The sequence below is a fragment of the Lonchura striata genome, chromosome 3, assembly GCF_050655825.1.
Source record: "Lonchura striata isolate lonStrDom1 chromosome 3, ASM5065582v1, whole genome shotgun sequence".
In the NCBI taxonomy this organism is placed as follows: domain Eukaryota; kingdom Metazoa; phylum Chordata; class Aves; order Passeriformes; family Estrildidae; genus Lonchura; species Lonchura striata.
This window is the reverse complement of record NC_140705.1, coordinates 53,604,588-53,621,401: the sequence shown is the minus strand read 5'-3', so window position 1 is coordinate 53,621,401 and position 16,814 is coordinate 53,604,588. Positions and strand designations below refer to the sequence as shown.

The window sequence follows — 16,814 nt, the reverse complement described above, 5'->3', positions numbered from 1 at the left end:
CTACATTCTGGTAACTGTTTGAGAACTGATCACAACCATTAGGTTGAGTGAAAAAATGTTTTGCATTGTGTAGTTCCTGACTCTATGTGCCTAGTATCTCCTCTTTAAGCATCCAGGAAGCCATGCATTCTATTCTTGTATTATATGATGCCTTCAGACATTTAAAACACTTGTTTATATTTTTAAGTTTACTTTTAAAATGTTTAAAATGTTTACAATTTGTTTTAATACTGGAGAGGTGTGCACCTCTGTGCACCAGTTATATCTTAGAAATGAACAAAAAAAAAAATAGATGGTACCTACTGTTATTGATGTTACATGTCCCTCACACAAAGAGCCCACTCTCCATGGAAAAGTTCCAAGATAAAACATTTAAAACAGTTCACTGTGCCTAGCCAATATTTTCAAATATGCAAAGGTTAATAAATATTATATACTGTGGACTTACTGGAACTCTACCAGTATTCTACTTTAAATTTAACAAGCGTGGCATCGAAGGAAAAAAAATCACAACAAGGTTAGTCCCTCTACATCCTGGAGGAGATGGGGAAGAGGAAAATGCCTTACTGCAGTCAGGGCTGACCAAGAGTTCTAGAAAGATTTTGCTACATTTTTTTATAAGATACAAGCATGCAGCATTATGTGGTATGAGACTGTTGGCCTAAAACAAGCACTATCCAATATAATGAAAAAAAAAATCTAAACAGAAATACAAGATAATCACTTGGTATGTATCAAAATTGAGGGTAAGACAAAGATACCAGTACTGTAAAATATAAATTGATGGTTTAGGCTATTAGTTCTATATTTTTAACAAAAAATGTTCTTTGCTGGATGTAGTGTACTGTCATTCCTTATATCTTTTAAATTTCAATGGTTGTTGAATCAGCATGACCAAGTAAACCTTAGCAAAAATTTTGTGTGTGCCTTATGGAATAGAGCACTGAAATTGCTAATTAAACATTTAGGACAACACTAAAAAATCTCCAAGAGAAAATATTGTCACAACAGTAGCAAAAACCTTTGGCAAAATTACAGACTCCAAAAAGAATACCTTCAAATGTATTTTTTGTAAATTTTCAATGATTAAGAATATTGATTGAAAATATTGAGAGTTTTTCTTGACATCTCAAGGCTTGTGAAAAAAAAAAAAAATCAGACCAGATGCCAAAGTAATAAAAAATGCGGCAATTCTTTTCAAACAAAGCCATACAACTCCCCATTACACATGCAGATTTGAATTTCTGAAATATGACAGACACAATCAGAAGCAATCCAAAATCCCATTAGTATACGTACAAATGCATCTCGTGCCATGACGCGCATGCCGATGCTCACAGCCAGCACACTTCCACCCCGTGAATCCAGGCTTGCAAGTGCACTGCCCAGTGACAGGGTCACAGGGGACAGGCACAGAACCATGTGGATCACACTCACATGCCTGGCAGGACCCTCCTGGAATCTGTGGGTTTCCTGTGTAGCCAGAAGAACATCTAGACATTGCAAACACAAAATAAGATTTGTCCAACTGAGATGCAGTGCACAAAGAATACTTGGCAGTATTTTAAACATAATTTACATGAACATCCATGAACCATTAAAAAAAAAACTTTGTTGCTTCATGATCAAAAGAGAAATATTGCAAGCTGTCCAACAAAGCTACTTCTAATCAGGACACAGAACAGTCTGGATGGAGGAGGTATTCAAAATTTATTCCATATCCTTAACAATTTTCAATTAAATTTCTATTAAACTACAACACAAAAAACCCTCCACTATCATTGTGTGGCCTATGGAACTAGCCACTTGTGTTTTGTGTCAGGCATGAAATCTCCTGGTAGACATTTGCCAATTTTGATCATCTTAATCCCTCAGTGTTTTTGATGGATGGGACAACAGAGGCTGTTTAGGTTATTAATTTACTATTTGGCATTAAAATGTTTATATGTAACTGTTTTTTCACAGCCAATGCCCATGAAGGCACCACAGTCACTAAAACAAAGGGTATGAGTGACATCAAGACATACTATTAGTATGGCATCTAATTTTAGATAAATTTTTTTGACTTCTGAGCCCTGGAGGAAAAAAAGCCTCACACATCAAAAAGTAAGACTAGGACAATACCTGTGATATAAATAACATTGATTATCAATTTACAGTGGTGTATATAAAGATTGTCTATGTTGGCTGAGTTTTAACAGCATATAAAGGATGTATTTAAACAGCAGTATTTAAACAGCAGTATTTAAACAGCAGTAAATACACGCTTGCAATATTGAAAAACATCTATCTCCTTCATGCCTTTTCCTCATTTTATTATTCCTCCTGCTTTTTCCATTCATCCTACCTTTGGCAGTACTGGCCTTCGTATCCAGGTGGGCAGGCAGTACATCGGTAGTCACTAGGTCCTTCAGCAATACAAGTAGGGCTAAAACTAAAACAAAAGTAAATAAAGATTTTTTTTTTTGTACTCTCTTGGGTCATTTTACTTTGGTCAGCAATGCAAAAAGGTCCAAGAAGTTCCACTCTTATTTTAAATAGCAGCATTTTCTTATCTGCTTATAAAAACCTGTGAGAGGTCTCTCCTTTCTATTGTAATTTTTGTGAATGCCTTGCTATGACACTTGCACAGTTTGGCCAAGGGCTCTAAGGGCTGTGTCCAGGGGGCTGTAGGCTTCTGTGATTGAATGGTGCTGTCACTCAGTGAGCACTGGGAAGAATGTGAAACAAAAGATTTAGAAACTGAGCTAATGAACATTCAGCCTTTCCAGTCTGATTTAATCTTATTTTGAATGAAATGAGATAAGGTGGGAAGAGTTTACTTGAAGGTAAAATATAAAGAGGGAAAAGGAACCAAAGTCATAGGTGTGTGGAATCTTCCAAAAAGGCAGCACCAGATGATCTGTTCAAGGAGTTATGAGAAAAGCAGTCCACAGAGAAAATAAACCCTAAAAACTACCTCCTTCATGATCAGGGAGAGGTCTTATTTTAATCACTGAAACCCTGTATTATCTTTTCTATGTCTCTTTACAACTGACTATAGTGTAAGCAAGGTAGCACTTAGCTGAAATGTTAGTGTATTAAGTGCCTGTACAGGCAGTTAAAACAAGCAAAAAGGGTGAGTAGGGTAAAAGAAAAGAACTAAATATCAAGACGGTGTAAAACCATGGAACTTTTTCAGCTCTTTGTGGAAGAAGAACTTGAAAAGCACAGAGATGGCTAGTGGTGAGCACACGGCTCCTTGGTACAGTACAGTCAGCATCCTCATCGAACTTGCTTATAATGCATTAAATCAATAGTGCTTGAACAAGTATATAAAATTATGCCTTTGCAAAAAATGTAAACAAATTGATCTATTACTCACAAACTCATTATCCAACACATTTTCAACTCCATAAAAATAGATCCATACTAGGAAAAATTCATTCTCTGTTCTTTTTTTTTTTTCCCAGCTCATCATGTTTGAAACTGACTGCTGATTGTACAGCAGTATAAACACAGTATTTAGAACTTTAGTGGAGTTTTATACAACTTCATAAATAAAAATAATTGCACTGTACAATTCACAAATACTATCATATCAGTCATGACATAGCAAGCTAATGAGATAACTCATTAGCCATCTGTATTTCATGTAGATTATGATTACTTGACTACCATAAAATAGCTGCAGGTAGACTTTTTCCTTAATAGCATCCTGAAGAGCTTTAACTGATCTGCAAAAGATATAAATCTATGGCCTGATAATCTCATTTTCCACTTAATACTGTGGCTTTATGGAATGAATCTATTCCACTCTATCCATCTAAAAGTCAGGCATTTAGTCTAAACAAGTTGCTCAGGCATCCTCTGTCAGCACTGGAAAATGGACATGTACAGACAGACTTATACAGACATTTGAAACATCTCCTTCCCTGCCCTCTCTCCAATGGTGTTTTCCTTTAGGTTTAACATGAGTGAGATGTACAGTTGTCAGTCTCTATATTTACTATACAGCTACTGAAGTTGTTGATGGCTGTGGCTAACAGAAATAGAAATCCCTCCCATGATGTCTAGAGACAGCTGAGTTAAGCTCCATAAAACACAAGCAGCTCTGTTCTTGGACATGCTCAGAACTGACTCCTTTCTCAACATCACTAAGACATTGGATGACTATCTCACGATTAAGTGTTTTTATTAAATTCAGACTAGATGTTATTCTCTTATCATCTGTGAAGTTGTATGAAACTAGGGAGTCTCATGATCATTTCCACGTGAGCATGACACAAAAGGCTGTGACAACACCCACAGCCATGCAGGCTATGGACTAAATGAGGTTCAGGCACATTGCTTTCGCTCCCTCAGGCAGCTCAGCAATTTGGGCATGCACCTAGGACACCTAAAGGGAGCTTTTAAAAAAAGATGGAGATAAGACAACAGGGAATGATTTTAAACTAATAGAGGGGAAACATAGATTAGATGTTAGGAGGAAATTCTTTGCTCAGAGGGTGGTGAGACACTGGAACAGCCTGCCTAATTAAGTGGCAGATGCCCCAATCCCTTGAAGTCTCCAAAGCCAGGTTGGATGGGGCTTTGAAAAACATAGTTCTAGTGGAAGGTACCCCTGCCTATGGCAGGAGGGCTGGAGTTAGATGATTTTTAAGGTCTCTTTCAACCCAAACCGTTCTATGATTCTGAGTTACACATACTACCTACAGTCCACACATTTCTTACTTGTAGAGCACTTCAGCAACACCCACTTCCTGAGTTTATGTTAGGTTTTAGATAAGACACTGAAATTATCTCGGAAGCACAGTGTGGAGAATATGTCTAAATTCTTGTAGCATGGTGCTATAAACACCAGGTGAAGAGCCCTACTCATTTTCTGATCTGATACATGTATTTCTAGGCAACCAAAGGTTCCTAAGCCTCATGAAAAAGATAGGTGGAATATTTGCAGCCCTTCATACTGCCAGTTAGTAACATAACATTTTTTCCAATATTTGCTGATTTGCAAAACTGAGAAGTTTGGTTGATCTTGCTCTTTGCAACTTGAATGTCCTTTTCTGATACTAATAGACAGAACACATAATCAAGTTGTAACAGAAAGCACTCATGAAATGGGTAAACCTCAGAAAAACCTGTAGTTAAGAATGCATTATAGCTTCTGAGATAAAGGATATTTCTTTAAACACCTGATTTTGGAAGTATGTTTAAAAACTCATGCTGTGGACTATGATGTCTTTATCTAATAATGTTTGAAAAAGGACTTCGCTCCTTCAAAATAAACCCAAGACCAATACAAAATGATAAAATGAAGTAAAAAGAAAACCCCTAAACTCTCAGCTATACTCACTGAAATCCTCACTAAAACATCCTAAAGGCCAGACAAAGTACAGAAAAATGGTTTTACAGAACACTTCCAGCTTTTCAAAAGCACAATCATGAAACACAGACCTGTTCATTGCACTACTATGGTATGATGCCAAATATCATTAAGAGCTTCTCAGCAAAACAACAAACAAATCTCAAGTGCTAAAATATCATCTGTTGGGAACACATGCAGAAGCATCATGGAAAGGCTTATTAGCATAAAACAACCAGTAAAATTTATGCTGCAATAACTATAATGCTTTAAAATTATTCTATTTTTCACAAATTGCCTAAAACTCATGTAACATTAAATAAGAAATCAATAAATTCCTTAGTGGAGCAAGAAAGGCACTGTAACACATTTACACCAACGTAATATATAAGACTTTTTGTAGCTCCCTTGTGGGTATATAGTACTTGGGTTCTGCTCTGGCTCCATTTATGAAACTACCTTTATAACACACACTCATTATCTTGAGTACTGTATTTTCTAGCACTTATTAATTTATTCATCACAAATTAGCAAGGGAGCAATTTCTGACTTTTAAAGGAAGATCAATTAGCAAAAGTAGATAAGAAGTTTTTATTATCACTTCCATGAGGCAATTCTCCTGTAGGCAGCCATCTGAGAAAGGACACAGGGAGCCCAGAAGGAAGCTCTGGCTTGCTGGAAAGGCAGTTCTGCACCCTGAGTTTGCTGACTTACTTGTTACCAGGAATGGACAGGGGACAAGCACAAGGCTGGCAGTCATCCGGAGAGCCTCGGACAGTGCCGTAAAATCCCGGAGCACACCTCTCACAGTGGTGACCAGCAGTGTTGTGCTGACAGTCCTGCCGAGGAAGGAGACAGAATGAAAGCGGCATTTGATAATTACAAGAAAGCAGACAACATTCTGCTCCTAGCCCTAGGGATTCAAACCTACTTCAATACATAATTTCCCTGATATGATTCTCAGTGGGAATGCTTGCTTTAAGCTTCTATCAAATGTCTGCTGTGTAATGTATACAGGCTTAAAAGGAGAAAGAATACAGGTCTGTAGCTACCTAGATGTATCCTACAGAATTTCTTATCCCATTCATCCTTTCTTCGCTCCTTTGTTCCAGCCATTGGAAAAGGAACAATAATTAAAATTCAGTCTTACTGTACCAGGTCATGTGTATTACTGCCTCTAAGAGTAGAATTGTGTTTACTGTATGACACATGGCACATTGTTTCTCTGTTTTGAAGCTGTCTAGCTTTTCTTTTTATGCAAATAGTAATTCAGGGGTGAAAAAGCACTGCAAAATCTGAACTCGAACAGAAAGCTTCAAAAGTTTGCTTTTATCACTCTCCCTGAACTTTGACACTTAAGCTATTTAGGCAAAATTGTATAAAATATTGTCTTCTATTTTTTTTAGATTAGTAGCACAACTTAGGAATTTTACATTAACTGCTGCAAAGGTTTAAAAGTGTAATACCTGACAAATTGATGTTTCAGAGTCACACATAGTGCTGTGTCCATGACACTCACATACAGCACAGGTGCCTAAGGACTGAGCAGGTGTCCATCCCGCAGGTGGAGGTGGAAGTCTATAAAATCCTGGAGAGCATGACTGCAATAAAAAAAGATGAAGAAGAAAACAGATCATTACAGAGTGGACTGTGTGTGGGGAGCATTGCAAGCTCATCTTTCCAATCACCAGTTTTTACAAGTTGTGAAAAGAATCTGACAGGCTTCCAGCCGTGTTACAAACAATATACAGTACTTTACAGATAACAAGAGCCAGCCCTAATTGGAAACATAGCTGAAAAATCCCTGGAGCACTCTACTGGCATCAGGCTTTTATATTACAGCTTGAGAGATCTTTCATTCAGATGCAGAACACCTTTCTGTTCTCACTGTGCATCAAGCATCATTCCTTTCATTACTTAAGAAAAGAGTTTGTTTTCAAAATGATTTTTTTGTGTGGACTGTAGAGAGCAAGCATGATGATTCTGTTTCCTTCATCCCTGCTATGCTTTGCAGGTTCGACAAGCTAGTATCTGCCTACACACTACCTGATGGATAACAAGCAAAAGCTGAATAATAAACAAGAAAATGGCAGCATGGCTGCATTATTTATAGCTATATAATTTTAACACCATAAAAGTACAGAATTCAAAATGTTAAAGGTTTTCCATGTCTTGAATCTATCAGCCCCAAACCAAGTTAATCCATCACTGTTTCCTCTACTGCATCTTGGCAATAAAATTTCACGAATAACCCAAAAATTGCTAGCAAAGATGACACATGCAAAATCAAACACTTGATCTTTATTTCAGGCTTATTACACAGTTCTGTGGATGCCCTAACAACTCTCAGAAAGCACACAGCTATGGCAGCATAAAAACACAAACAGGAACGTTTTGACAGTTGAGACCATTAGAGGTGAGTGCCTACTTGTCCCACGTATAAATCCCACCCCCTAGTGGTGCCAGGAGCCTGTGAAAGCCGGCTGATGTAATTTCCTACTGATGACCACAATTTCTGCTTTTTGGAAAGGATGGTACACTTTTCACACAGCAATAGAATGGATGAAAAATAAAATAGAAGAATCTGGAGTAAGTAAGTTTTGTGACCAAAAGCAGGATTTTTTAATGAATCCCTAGCTGACATGCTAGATTTATTCATATATCACCACTCTGACAGTTTTATAATCATTGCTAAAACCTCCAGGAGTCTAAGTTATGGAAAGAGTATAAACACAATTATTTTCTTTAGAATCACAAAGAAATTAATCTTAACTCATTCTGCTTTTCCCCTTCTATTTTGACTTAGACCACATTAAGTTCCCTGAAGCATAGAAACAGTCTATCTTCCTTTTCATGGTTTGTTGAAGAATTCTAACCTAGATAAATAATCTCAAATGAAAGTAGTTCTGTTTCTTTACTAAAATATCCTTTTTCCCCGCCCCCTCTATCCCCACAAGTATGCTTGTCCAAACAAGGTTCAAAACACAGCTTTACAAGTTCTGAATGACTTCAGAATCAGATTGTATATACATGGTACATCCTCAAAACTAATATAAGGGTTTTTGTTTTTTTTTTCTGACATACCATTGACAGTCTTACCACCTATTTTGATCGAAGCATTTCTGAGATGAAATGAAACACAGACAAAAGATAAAACAGACTACATTTTTCAGTTGCAATTTGGAAGCTTTTCAGAAGTAGCCATTAGGAAAATTCTTACCATGCTTCTGCAGCCTACAACTAGTTGTGGAAAAAAAAATGGGGGGATATAAATGTCACTTTTAGTAAACACTGCTGTGCATAAAGTCTTCACAATATTATTATATGGATAAAGCATGCACAAACACATACACCATGTTAACACCTGCTTAAAAAATGTCAGGGTATCAGATATTTTTTTCCTGCTAAACTTCACAGAACACACCTTAACCTTGACTGAGCACACTAAAAATAAACTAAGTTATGAGTATGTGAAGATCACACAATTAAGAGTGATGTATGAAGGTTGCAATTGAGATATTTATTGAGCCCCTGGTGGGTGTGAATGAAAAAAAAGTTCTAATTACATTATCATCTATTTTTCTTCAAAAATCCAATTTGCTACAGTAATTAAAAAAAAAAATGTACTTCTAAGCAAATAGAGTCCATTAAATTCTCATGTATTTACACAAGTTCAGGTGTATTCTCTTATTGAAATAGTGTGCAAAGAAAATTCATTCACTCTCTTGTACACCTTTCCCACGAACATACTGTTTCTGTTGACTTATTTACTGCATAACACAATCATGTATAACATCCAAAGGTATCAGAGTTCTCACAGATAATAAGGTATCTTTCCCTTCATTTACTTTAATTTTTTTCCCATTGCTATTTTGGGGAAACCCACTTAGGACGTTTGAGGCATTTGCAAAATACTCAAGATTTTGTTCCCTGCTACCCCCATCTAACAATTGCAGTGAATTCAGAATTGCTTGCGCTGAATAAAAATGAAAACACGGTATTCTGCACACAGAAAGATTGGCAGTCTCATCATCAAGAGCACGGACAGTCAGAAATATTAACTTACATTCTGCAGCCAATGTATTATATCTTAAACAATTTCTCTGGTACCTATCATGAAATCCATTTTACAAAAACACATACAAGTCAGCTGATTCACTAGAACACTTCAGTACTTTTGGAATATGCAATCTTCAGCATGAAATTGTAAGGAAAAAATAAATATAGTGCATGTCTAAGGAGCACTCAGGTCACTTAGCTGACCAACATTTTTCTCCTGTATTCAGCAAGTTAGTATTTTACTATTACAAGAGTACTATACCCTTATATGTTTAAAAAGGCTTGATCTGTTAGCATCAATCATGCAATTCACCCTCAGCAATGCTGTCCCAGTAAAGCTCACTCCTGTATTCTAAGTATTTGAGTCATTGCCATGGTTTCAGTGGCATATTTGCCTACAGCAATAAATAAAAGGGCTGAAATTCCCTGTAAGAGAAAATACCTGTGAGAGAAAATAAGCAATTAAATTAAGGGAGAGTTGCTGCCAGTTAAATGAATTCATACTCAATTACTGTTCACACCTTGCCAATGAATGGACCAGAGAAGGTACAAATACTTTTCCTGGGAATTAGGTTAGTACTGTACCTCACAGGACAGACCAGAGTAACCCAATGGGCAGTCACATTTCTCTATCAAGTAAGCCTGAGGAGCCATCCCAGACACAGGGCCGCCTTCAGCAACTTCCAAGGAGATCTCAGAAATCCTGGAAAAAAGGAGCAAACACCTCCAATGAGATTAGTCAAGCACTTGCTCAAACCCAGTTTTTTTTTAATCGGTTGGCACAGGAGGAAACAGTTTCATTTGGCTGTTTGTAGGATTCTTGATCTACAGCAGACAAACAACATTGGTTTTTTGCATATCCTAAGAAACTACAAAGTTAACACCACCTCTGGTCTTATCTTCTAGTTCTAGGCAATAGTATAACTAACTAAATCTCCAGCTTGATTCTATCTCTTCAATCTCTTTTCAGCCAAACTAGCAAAAGTTAACATACAAAAATTCATATCTGGTTCTTCACTTGGAGGAACTCATTAAGAAATTGATGACTCTCAGGGGGATGGCAGTAAAATTGTCCTCTTAATGAGCTTTTAATGAGGCAATTATTTAAAAAATAAAATCAATCCTAGTAATATCCTTGCCTCCCAACCATTCCTTGTCTTTCTAGCATGAATGCTGACCTGCTAAATAGGCTTGAGTACATAATGAACAGACAACAAATATAAAATCTAATTAAATACACTTAATCCTAGTGTATCAAAATGCTGTACTTTAAGCTTACTTCTTCATTTTGGGGATTTGTTAGTTTGCTTAAATGAATGCTATAATTTGGAACACCTGAGAAACCTGGAACACCTCAGAGGAACAAAATGTGCAGAATAATGTGCATTTTAAAACTTCGAATATAATGCTAACCTAAGTTAAAATGTCAAAAATTGTCTGACTAACTGACCAAATAAATGTCAATAATGTGGGTAGAATCTATTCAGTAAGTGTATGAGCACAGTGTTAATGGAGAGGAGCTCACAGAGCTGCTCACCTCTCCTCATGCTCAGCCTGTTCAACTTTTCCCAGACCTTGATTCCTCTGGGACTGAGTGGTGCTGTTCTGCTCTTTGGCATACAGGTACCAATGTCAGGGTGAATGGAGGAAAAGCAAATGCCCACCCCTGAACGAGATGAGAGTTTTGTGACTGAGCTCACATGACCAGACCCACACATCTTGATAACCTTGCATTGATATAAAAATCCCCAAAACAACCTAGTGACTTGAACCCCATGCTCTCTTCTTACTCCCTGAAGAAAGGGGCTTAGCCAAACAGGGAAACAGAACAAAAAAACCCAAGCAAACAAAGCTAGGTCAAAACAGAAGGCTGAAAATCAAGAGGGCAAAACCATTCAGATTTTATATGTCAACGTAAAGTTACATTAAAATCTCTGTACATTTAATGGGAAAATAAAAATGAAATATGTCTCTCCATCATCCTCAAAAGTGAGGGCACAGTTGAAAAACTGTTTACTGTCATAAAGCTGTATTTAGATAACAATACACTCTAGGACCTCAAAGCTACCTATTGTTTGTGTGAAAATGTTACTTAAGGAAGGTCAGGCTTGGCTGACTTTTGGAAACTGTCTATTAAGCAGCAGCCAAACAACTGCTACCTGATCACTGTTGGGAATATTGAAATAATTTGCAGTGAAATTGAAAGCATACTTCAATTCAAGAAATTTATTATCACAGCCCTGTTGCAAAACAAAATCTAGTAACTGCAATGTTTCCATTTAGAGTGTTGAATGTGAAAATGAGGGCAACAAAATGAACAATACAGAAGAAAAATATTTGGGTTGGGATTCTGAGTAGAAACCTCTAAATCACTAATAATGCTACATCTTGGAAGCAGAAACAACATTAGCATTGCTACTAAACTGTTTAGTTAATAGAGTGCTAACGCTAGACTGAAGCTATTTTTATATTCCCAATTGCTGCTGCTACTTTGACTTTATTTCAAAGTGTTTTCCTGTAGTTTATCACTTACCTGCAGCTATTAAACTTTAAACAATTTAAATTAAAGCACTATTAAAACCTAAAAAAAAATGTAAAAATACTTCTTATGCATCTTTTCCTCCTCCCATCCACAGATTCTTTAACTTTATATATCTTTTTCTACTAGGCACAGTCAAGTGGAAAGAGAAACTTTAGTAGTTTAGAAAAGGGCACTTATTTGGGAAACATAACACACTGTATTTAAACACATATTTTATTGTCACTTAATTCAAACATATGTTTAAATTTGAGTATAAATATTGTTCTAAGGATAGGTCTCAACTTATTTTTAATAAAAGCCTTAAAGTCTTATGCAATGTAATATTCCACTAACCTTTAAAAATATTTTTGGGGATTTATATTTTAGTCTCATGCAAAATTTCAAAACTGAAATCATTCAAGGTGCTAAATTGAAAAAAAAAAAATAATGTATTCCTGCTATATTCTACCTAAAGTCTCAGATATCATGTGACAAATGTTAACTTTGTAACTAGACAGATCATAAAAATCCATTGTGACATAACCTCCTCCAAAATCAAATACAAAATTATATGCAAGGTTATGACTTCAGATGGAGAGTTACCAGAAAGACCAGATGAACTGTTTGCTAAGCTGTCATAAAATGTCACATTCTGAAATGCCATGCTGTAAAAATATATTCTGGTTCTTAAAGTGACACCTTGCAAACCTGCCTTGGAACTGAAAAGTCCTCCCCTGTTCTGACTGCCTCACTACTGGGCAGTCTTGATAAAATGCTGGTGCAGTGCAGGCCTAGTGCAGTCACAGGAGTCACACACACCAGAGACCGAAATCAGCTTTGCTGTCAAAACTTTCCTTTTGATACTCCAGCTGAGACAGTACTCAGTTTTTTCTTCCACAGCTGAACTAAGATATGTACTGCTTAGAGGGAAGGGAGAAACATACATGAAACATGAATATGCTTCTCAAATTTTCCACATTGCATTGGGGTTACCTTCATAACTCTTTTCCTGGGAATCCCCTTGCTTGTAATACAATATCCTAAATGGACTATGCCAAAAATAAATTAAACCAATGTTAAACACTTATGGCATCTGTTACTAATATTTAGCATCTAGCCAGTGCAAGCTATATGAATACTTTTCTGTAAATTATATACTTTAAAGAGAAACTATAAACTATAAATGACTATGTTTTCTGTCACACAGTACTGTGAAGCTGCACAGTGTCTGCCCCTATTATTCACCTTCAAACTCCAAAGGCCTGCAAACTCTTAAAGACCTATTTGTACCTTAGAAACCTAGAAATAATTTTAGTTTATCATTTCTATGACAGAATGACAGAATGATAAGGACTTCTGGAGATCTTTGGAGCTGATTATTCCCATCCCTTTACCAATAAATTTTGATTGCAAAGGATATTGTGTATTAATTATTAAAAACTTTGTGCAATAGTCTATTAAGCTATTCTAGAACTTCTCTAACCCCAGCAGTTTATCTTTCATGTCTAATGTGAATCTTTCTTGCTAAAGTTTAAGTTCATGTTTGTTTTTGACTTGACCACCAAGGCAAGAAAGAAGTCATTCTTTCCATTTTCTCTGTGACAACATTTAAAGCATCATAAAGCAATTTCTAGTTTCTAGACATATCTAGTTCTTTATATCTTCTTTCACATGTCATATTTTCTAACCTATGATGATGGTCACTGATATCCCCCGAGCACTGATATCCCCCAAATTATTTAGCAAAATGTTGTGGTTTGACATGGAAAGAGAATTTTTTCCGGAAGGAAGAGGTCAATTTGGATACCAATTGAAGGTGGACAAGCCTCTGAGAACACAGAGGGGTTAAAAGCAGAATTCCCAGGAGAACTGGCTCTCTTTGGTTCCGGTCAGACGCAGTGCAGCCTCTCCCCTGCCCGGCCGTGGCTGGGTGGGGAGGGGAAGGCTCATGGCCTGACTGAGGTGGACCCAAGGGTGGTGGGACTGGAACCAGGCTGGCCCCTGCAGATGGAAGGGTGGAGAAATCTGGGATGTCTCCGTTCCCCCCCAGAGTTTCTCTCCCGAGAGGGAGAGAGAAAGAGACAGCAGCAGTGGAAGAGCGGGGCGGGGGGGGGGGGGGGCTGGGGGGGTGCTGCAAGGTGCCTAGCCGCGTGGGAGCTGGAGTCTGGGCAGAGCCATCCAGGGAGTTTGGACTTTTAACCCTTCCTTGAGAGATGAAAGCTTTGTGAATTTTCCTTTCCCCTCCTCGGTTTGAAAGAGAGGAAGAGGGACACCTTGGACCCTGGGATGTTAGAAGGAGGAATTCTAGATGGGAGGGGGACAAGGAGTGGCTTTTGGCTGGACTTTTCTGTGTTGGCCACAAACTGAACCAATCTTCTCCTCCAAGAGAGACTGTATTTTGGGAGGATGCCAGTGAGTCAAGAGACCTGCTTCAGCTGGGAAAAGACAAAAGTGGAGTGAATGGAGAAAAAGTTAGGGGATTTGTGGTGGTTCCCCCTTGTCCTCAAAGGAAAGAGAAGAGAAGAAGATCTCTGTTCCTGAAACCCTCGGCCCGAGGGGAAATGGAAAAATGGGGGGGGACTGTGGTCCCAAACAATGAAAAAACTGAACTGTTGTTTTCTCCCCTCTTGGCAGGGCATTCTTGAAAGGAAAAATCCTAAAAGCAGTCTGTCCATCCATGCATTGGTAGTGAGAGCACTGTGCATGGAAAGGAGAGGGTCACCATGGCAAACTTTTCTCTGGGCGGTGCCATGTGTGACATGGAAACAGAGGATGTGGAGCTGTGTTTTCTTGGGGGGTCTGTGGCACAGGAGAGACTCTGTTCCCTTGAAGGGGCTGAGTATCGATTGTCTGGAGGGTGGAAACCTGATTGGGGTCCAGATTGTGTCTCACTGTGGTTTGTTGGAATTGGGTGGTGGTGGGAGGAATGCTTTGCAAGGTTTTCATTTGATCTTTGTGTTTTTTTTTTTTTCCTTTTTTCTCCTTTCTTTTTTTTCTTTTGTAGTAGTAGCTTAATAAAGTTTTTTTTTCCTGTTATTAAGCTTGGGCCTGCTTTGCTCTGTTCTAGATTCCACTTCACAGCATTCAAGGGAGGGATCACATTTTCATGGGGGCACTGGCATTGCGCCAGTGTCAAACCATGACACAAAAATAACTATTTTCTTGAATTCCATTGACCTGAACTTCATTAGGCTTTACTCATGTTGGGTGAAAATAAAAGAGGTTGTGTTTTTCACTTTGCAGGCCATCTCTATTTATACATGCAGATAGAGAATTAGCATTTCTCAACAAGAATATTGTTACTGAATCCTGTTCACCTGGTGATATGCTGTAAACAACAGACTTCTCTTTGAAGAACAGATAACTAAGCAGTTGTTCCTTGTTTGTTCAATTGACTGCTACTTTCAGACAACTGACCTTTAGATTGCAGAGATTTTTGTACTGTCCCTGTTAAGTTGCTGCCTGATGTCCACTTCAAATTTAGTGATATCTTAATTTCCTTGCATAAGTGATTCATTAATAGATGGAATAGAAGATGTTGAATCTGACACTAATAAATTTAACTTCCCACTCACAGGAGAAAATTCCTTTATGCACTAACATCTATATTTAATTACAGCATCATGCTTTCATAAAGTAGACCTTTATTCAAAAAGTACATTAGGTTTGTTTCGGAATGTGTGTGCCTACATGTGTTTGCTGTTCTAGGATCCTGAAAATAGAGATCCTATTTGCCTAGTGTGATTTAAATCTTCTAGCGCATAAAACTTCCCTCTTCTGTGTCTTCTGCTCTGCCAAATGCAAATTCCGTCTGCTCTTTCTTCTCAGCAATGGCTTACAGCTGGTGTCATAAATACAAATTCTGCTGGGAGTAGCTGAGAGGTCTATGAGATTATCTGACTACTGCACTATTTCAGATCACTGCATGAAGGAGTTACCTGCTCTGCCTCATGATATTGCCGTGAGTCGCCTTGATAAGAATGTAATGAACATCATACAACACGTTCATGAAGTCTTCCCGGGATACAGTTCTACTTGGTCTTGAGTCATCTCCATGATGTTTCCAGGTGAAATCTGCCTGAGACATGCTCCTGTTGAGACCTGGGTTACCATGATAATATTCCCAGGGTCCAGGGTTTCTTTGGTCATCACCATAATATTCCCATTCATGCTGAAAGACAGAAACACAAAAGACAGATTATTAACAATATTCAAAAGACACATGTGCGTAAGTTTTGGGCTAAAAAAACAGATGGAAATGTTACCTCTGTCATCTCTATTTCATGCCTTGTCAGCTGACCAATCAGAGGGGCAGCCATATGCCGGACAATAATTCTTGTATTTGTGGGAGGCCCACCTCTTATGATGACTTGTGGGGAGTAAGTAGTAAAACCTGTCTCTTCTCGTGCTTCAAAGTAGATGGCATATTTCAGTTTTCCTCCATAAGCGGTCAGCTAGCAAAGCACAAAAAGAAATCTCATTTTCAGTTAGCTAAAAATAAATTTCTGGTAAGGAGATAGACGTGGTCTGCACCTATGCGCAGCCTGATGAATGCATGCATGGCAGAAAATAGCAATATGTACTTGTGGAACTATCTGGGGACAAGAGCTGTGTTCAAAAACACTCATCCACAATTTGTTATTATATTACACTAAAACCAGTATATTATCTATTTCCAGTGTCTTGGTGCTCCACCAAACCAAGAAGTATCAAAAGTGTAAAATAAATTGTCACAGAGGTGCATAACAACATCCAAAAGGATGGTTCTTTCAATCATTTTCTCCCATGTAATCTACAAATATCATGTATTTTTTGCTAAAAATGAGAGAAACAAAAAATTGCAAGAGTGTTATATTAAATTTATTTAGCTTTATTTTTCAAAAAACATTT

At 37.7% G+C, this 16,814-nt stretch overlaps 1 protein-coding gene across 4 annotated transcripts in view; it reads right to left on the bottom strand.

Annotated features, from left to right (window-relative positions):
* Nucleotides 1-16,814, bottom strand: part of LAMA2 (laminin subunit alpha 2) — a 334,791-nt gene that overhangs the window by 88,321 nt on the left and 229,656 nt on the right. For 3 of the 4 annotated variants that reach the window (XM_077782207.2, XM_077782208.2, XM_085576526.1), the window contains 7 exons: nucleotides 16,190-16,378; nucleotides 15,863-16,095; nucleotides 9,989-10,106; nucleotides 6,811-6,945; nucleotides 6,059-6,183; nucleotides 2,348-2,434; nucleotides 1,300-1,493 (listed from right to left, as the gene is read on the bottom strand). In XM_077782207.2, the coding sequence (XP_077638333.2) occupies nucleotides 1,300-1,493; nucleotides 2,348-2,434; nucleotides 6,059-6,183; nucleotides 6,811-6,945; nucleotides 9,989-10,106; nucleotides 15,863-16,095; nucleotides 16,190-16,378 (1,081 nt within the window). The remainder of the gene's footprint in view (nucleotides 1-1,299; nucleotides 1,494-2,347; nucleotides 2,435-6,058; nucleotides 6,184-6,810; nucleotides 6,946-9,988; nucleotides 10,107-15,862; nucleotides 16,096-16,189; nucleotides 16,379-16,814) is intronic. The other variant, XM_085576525.1, reaches the window with a different exon arrangement.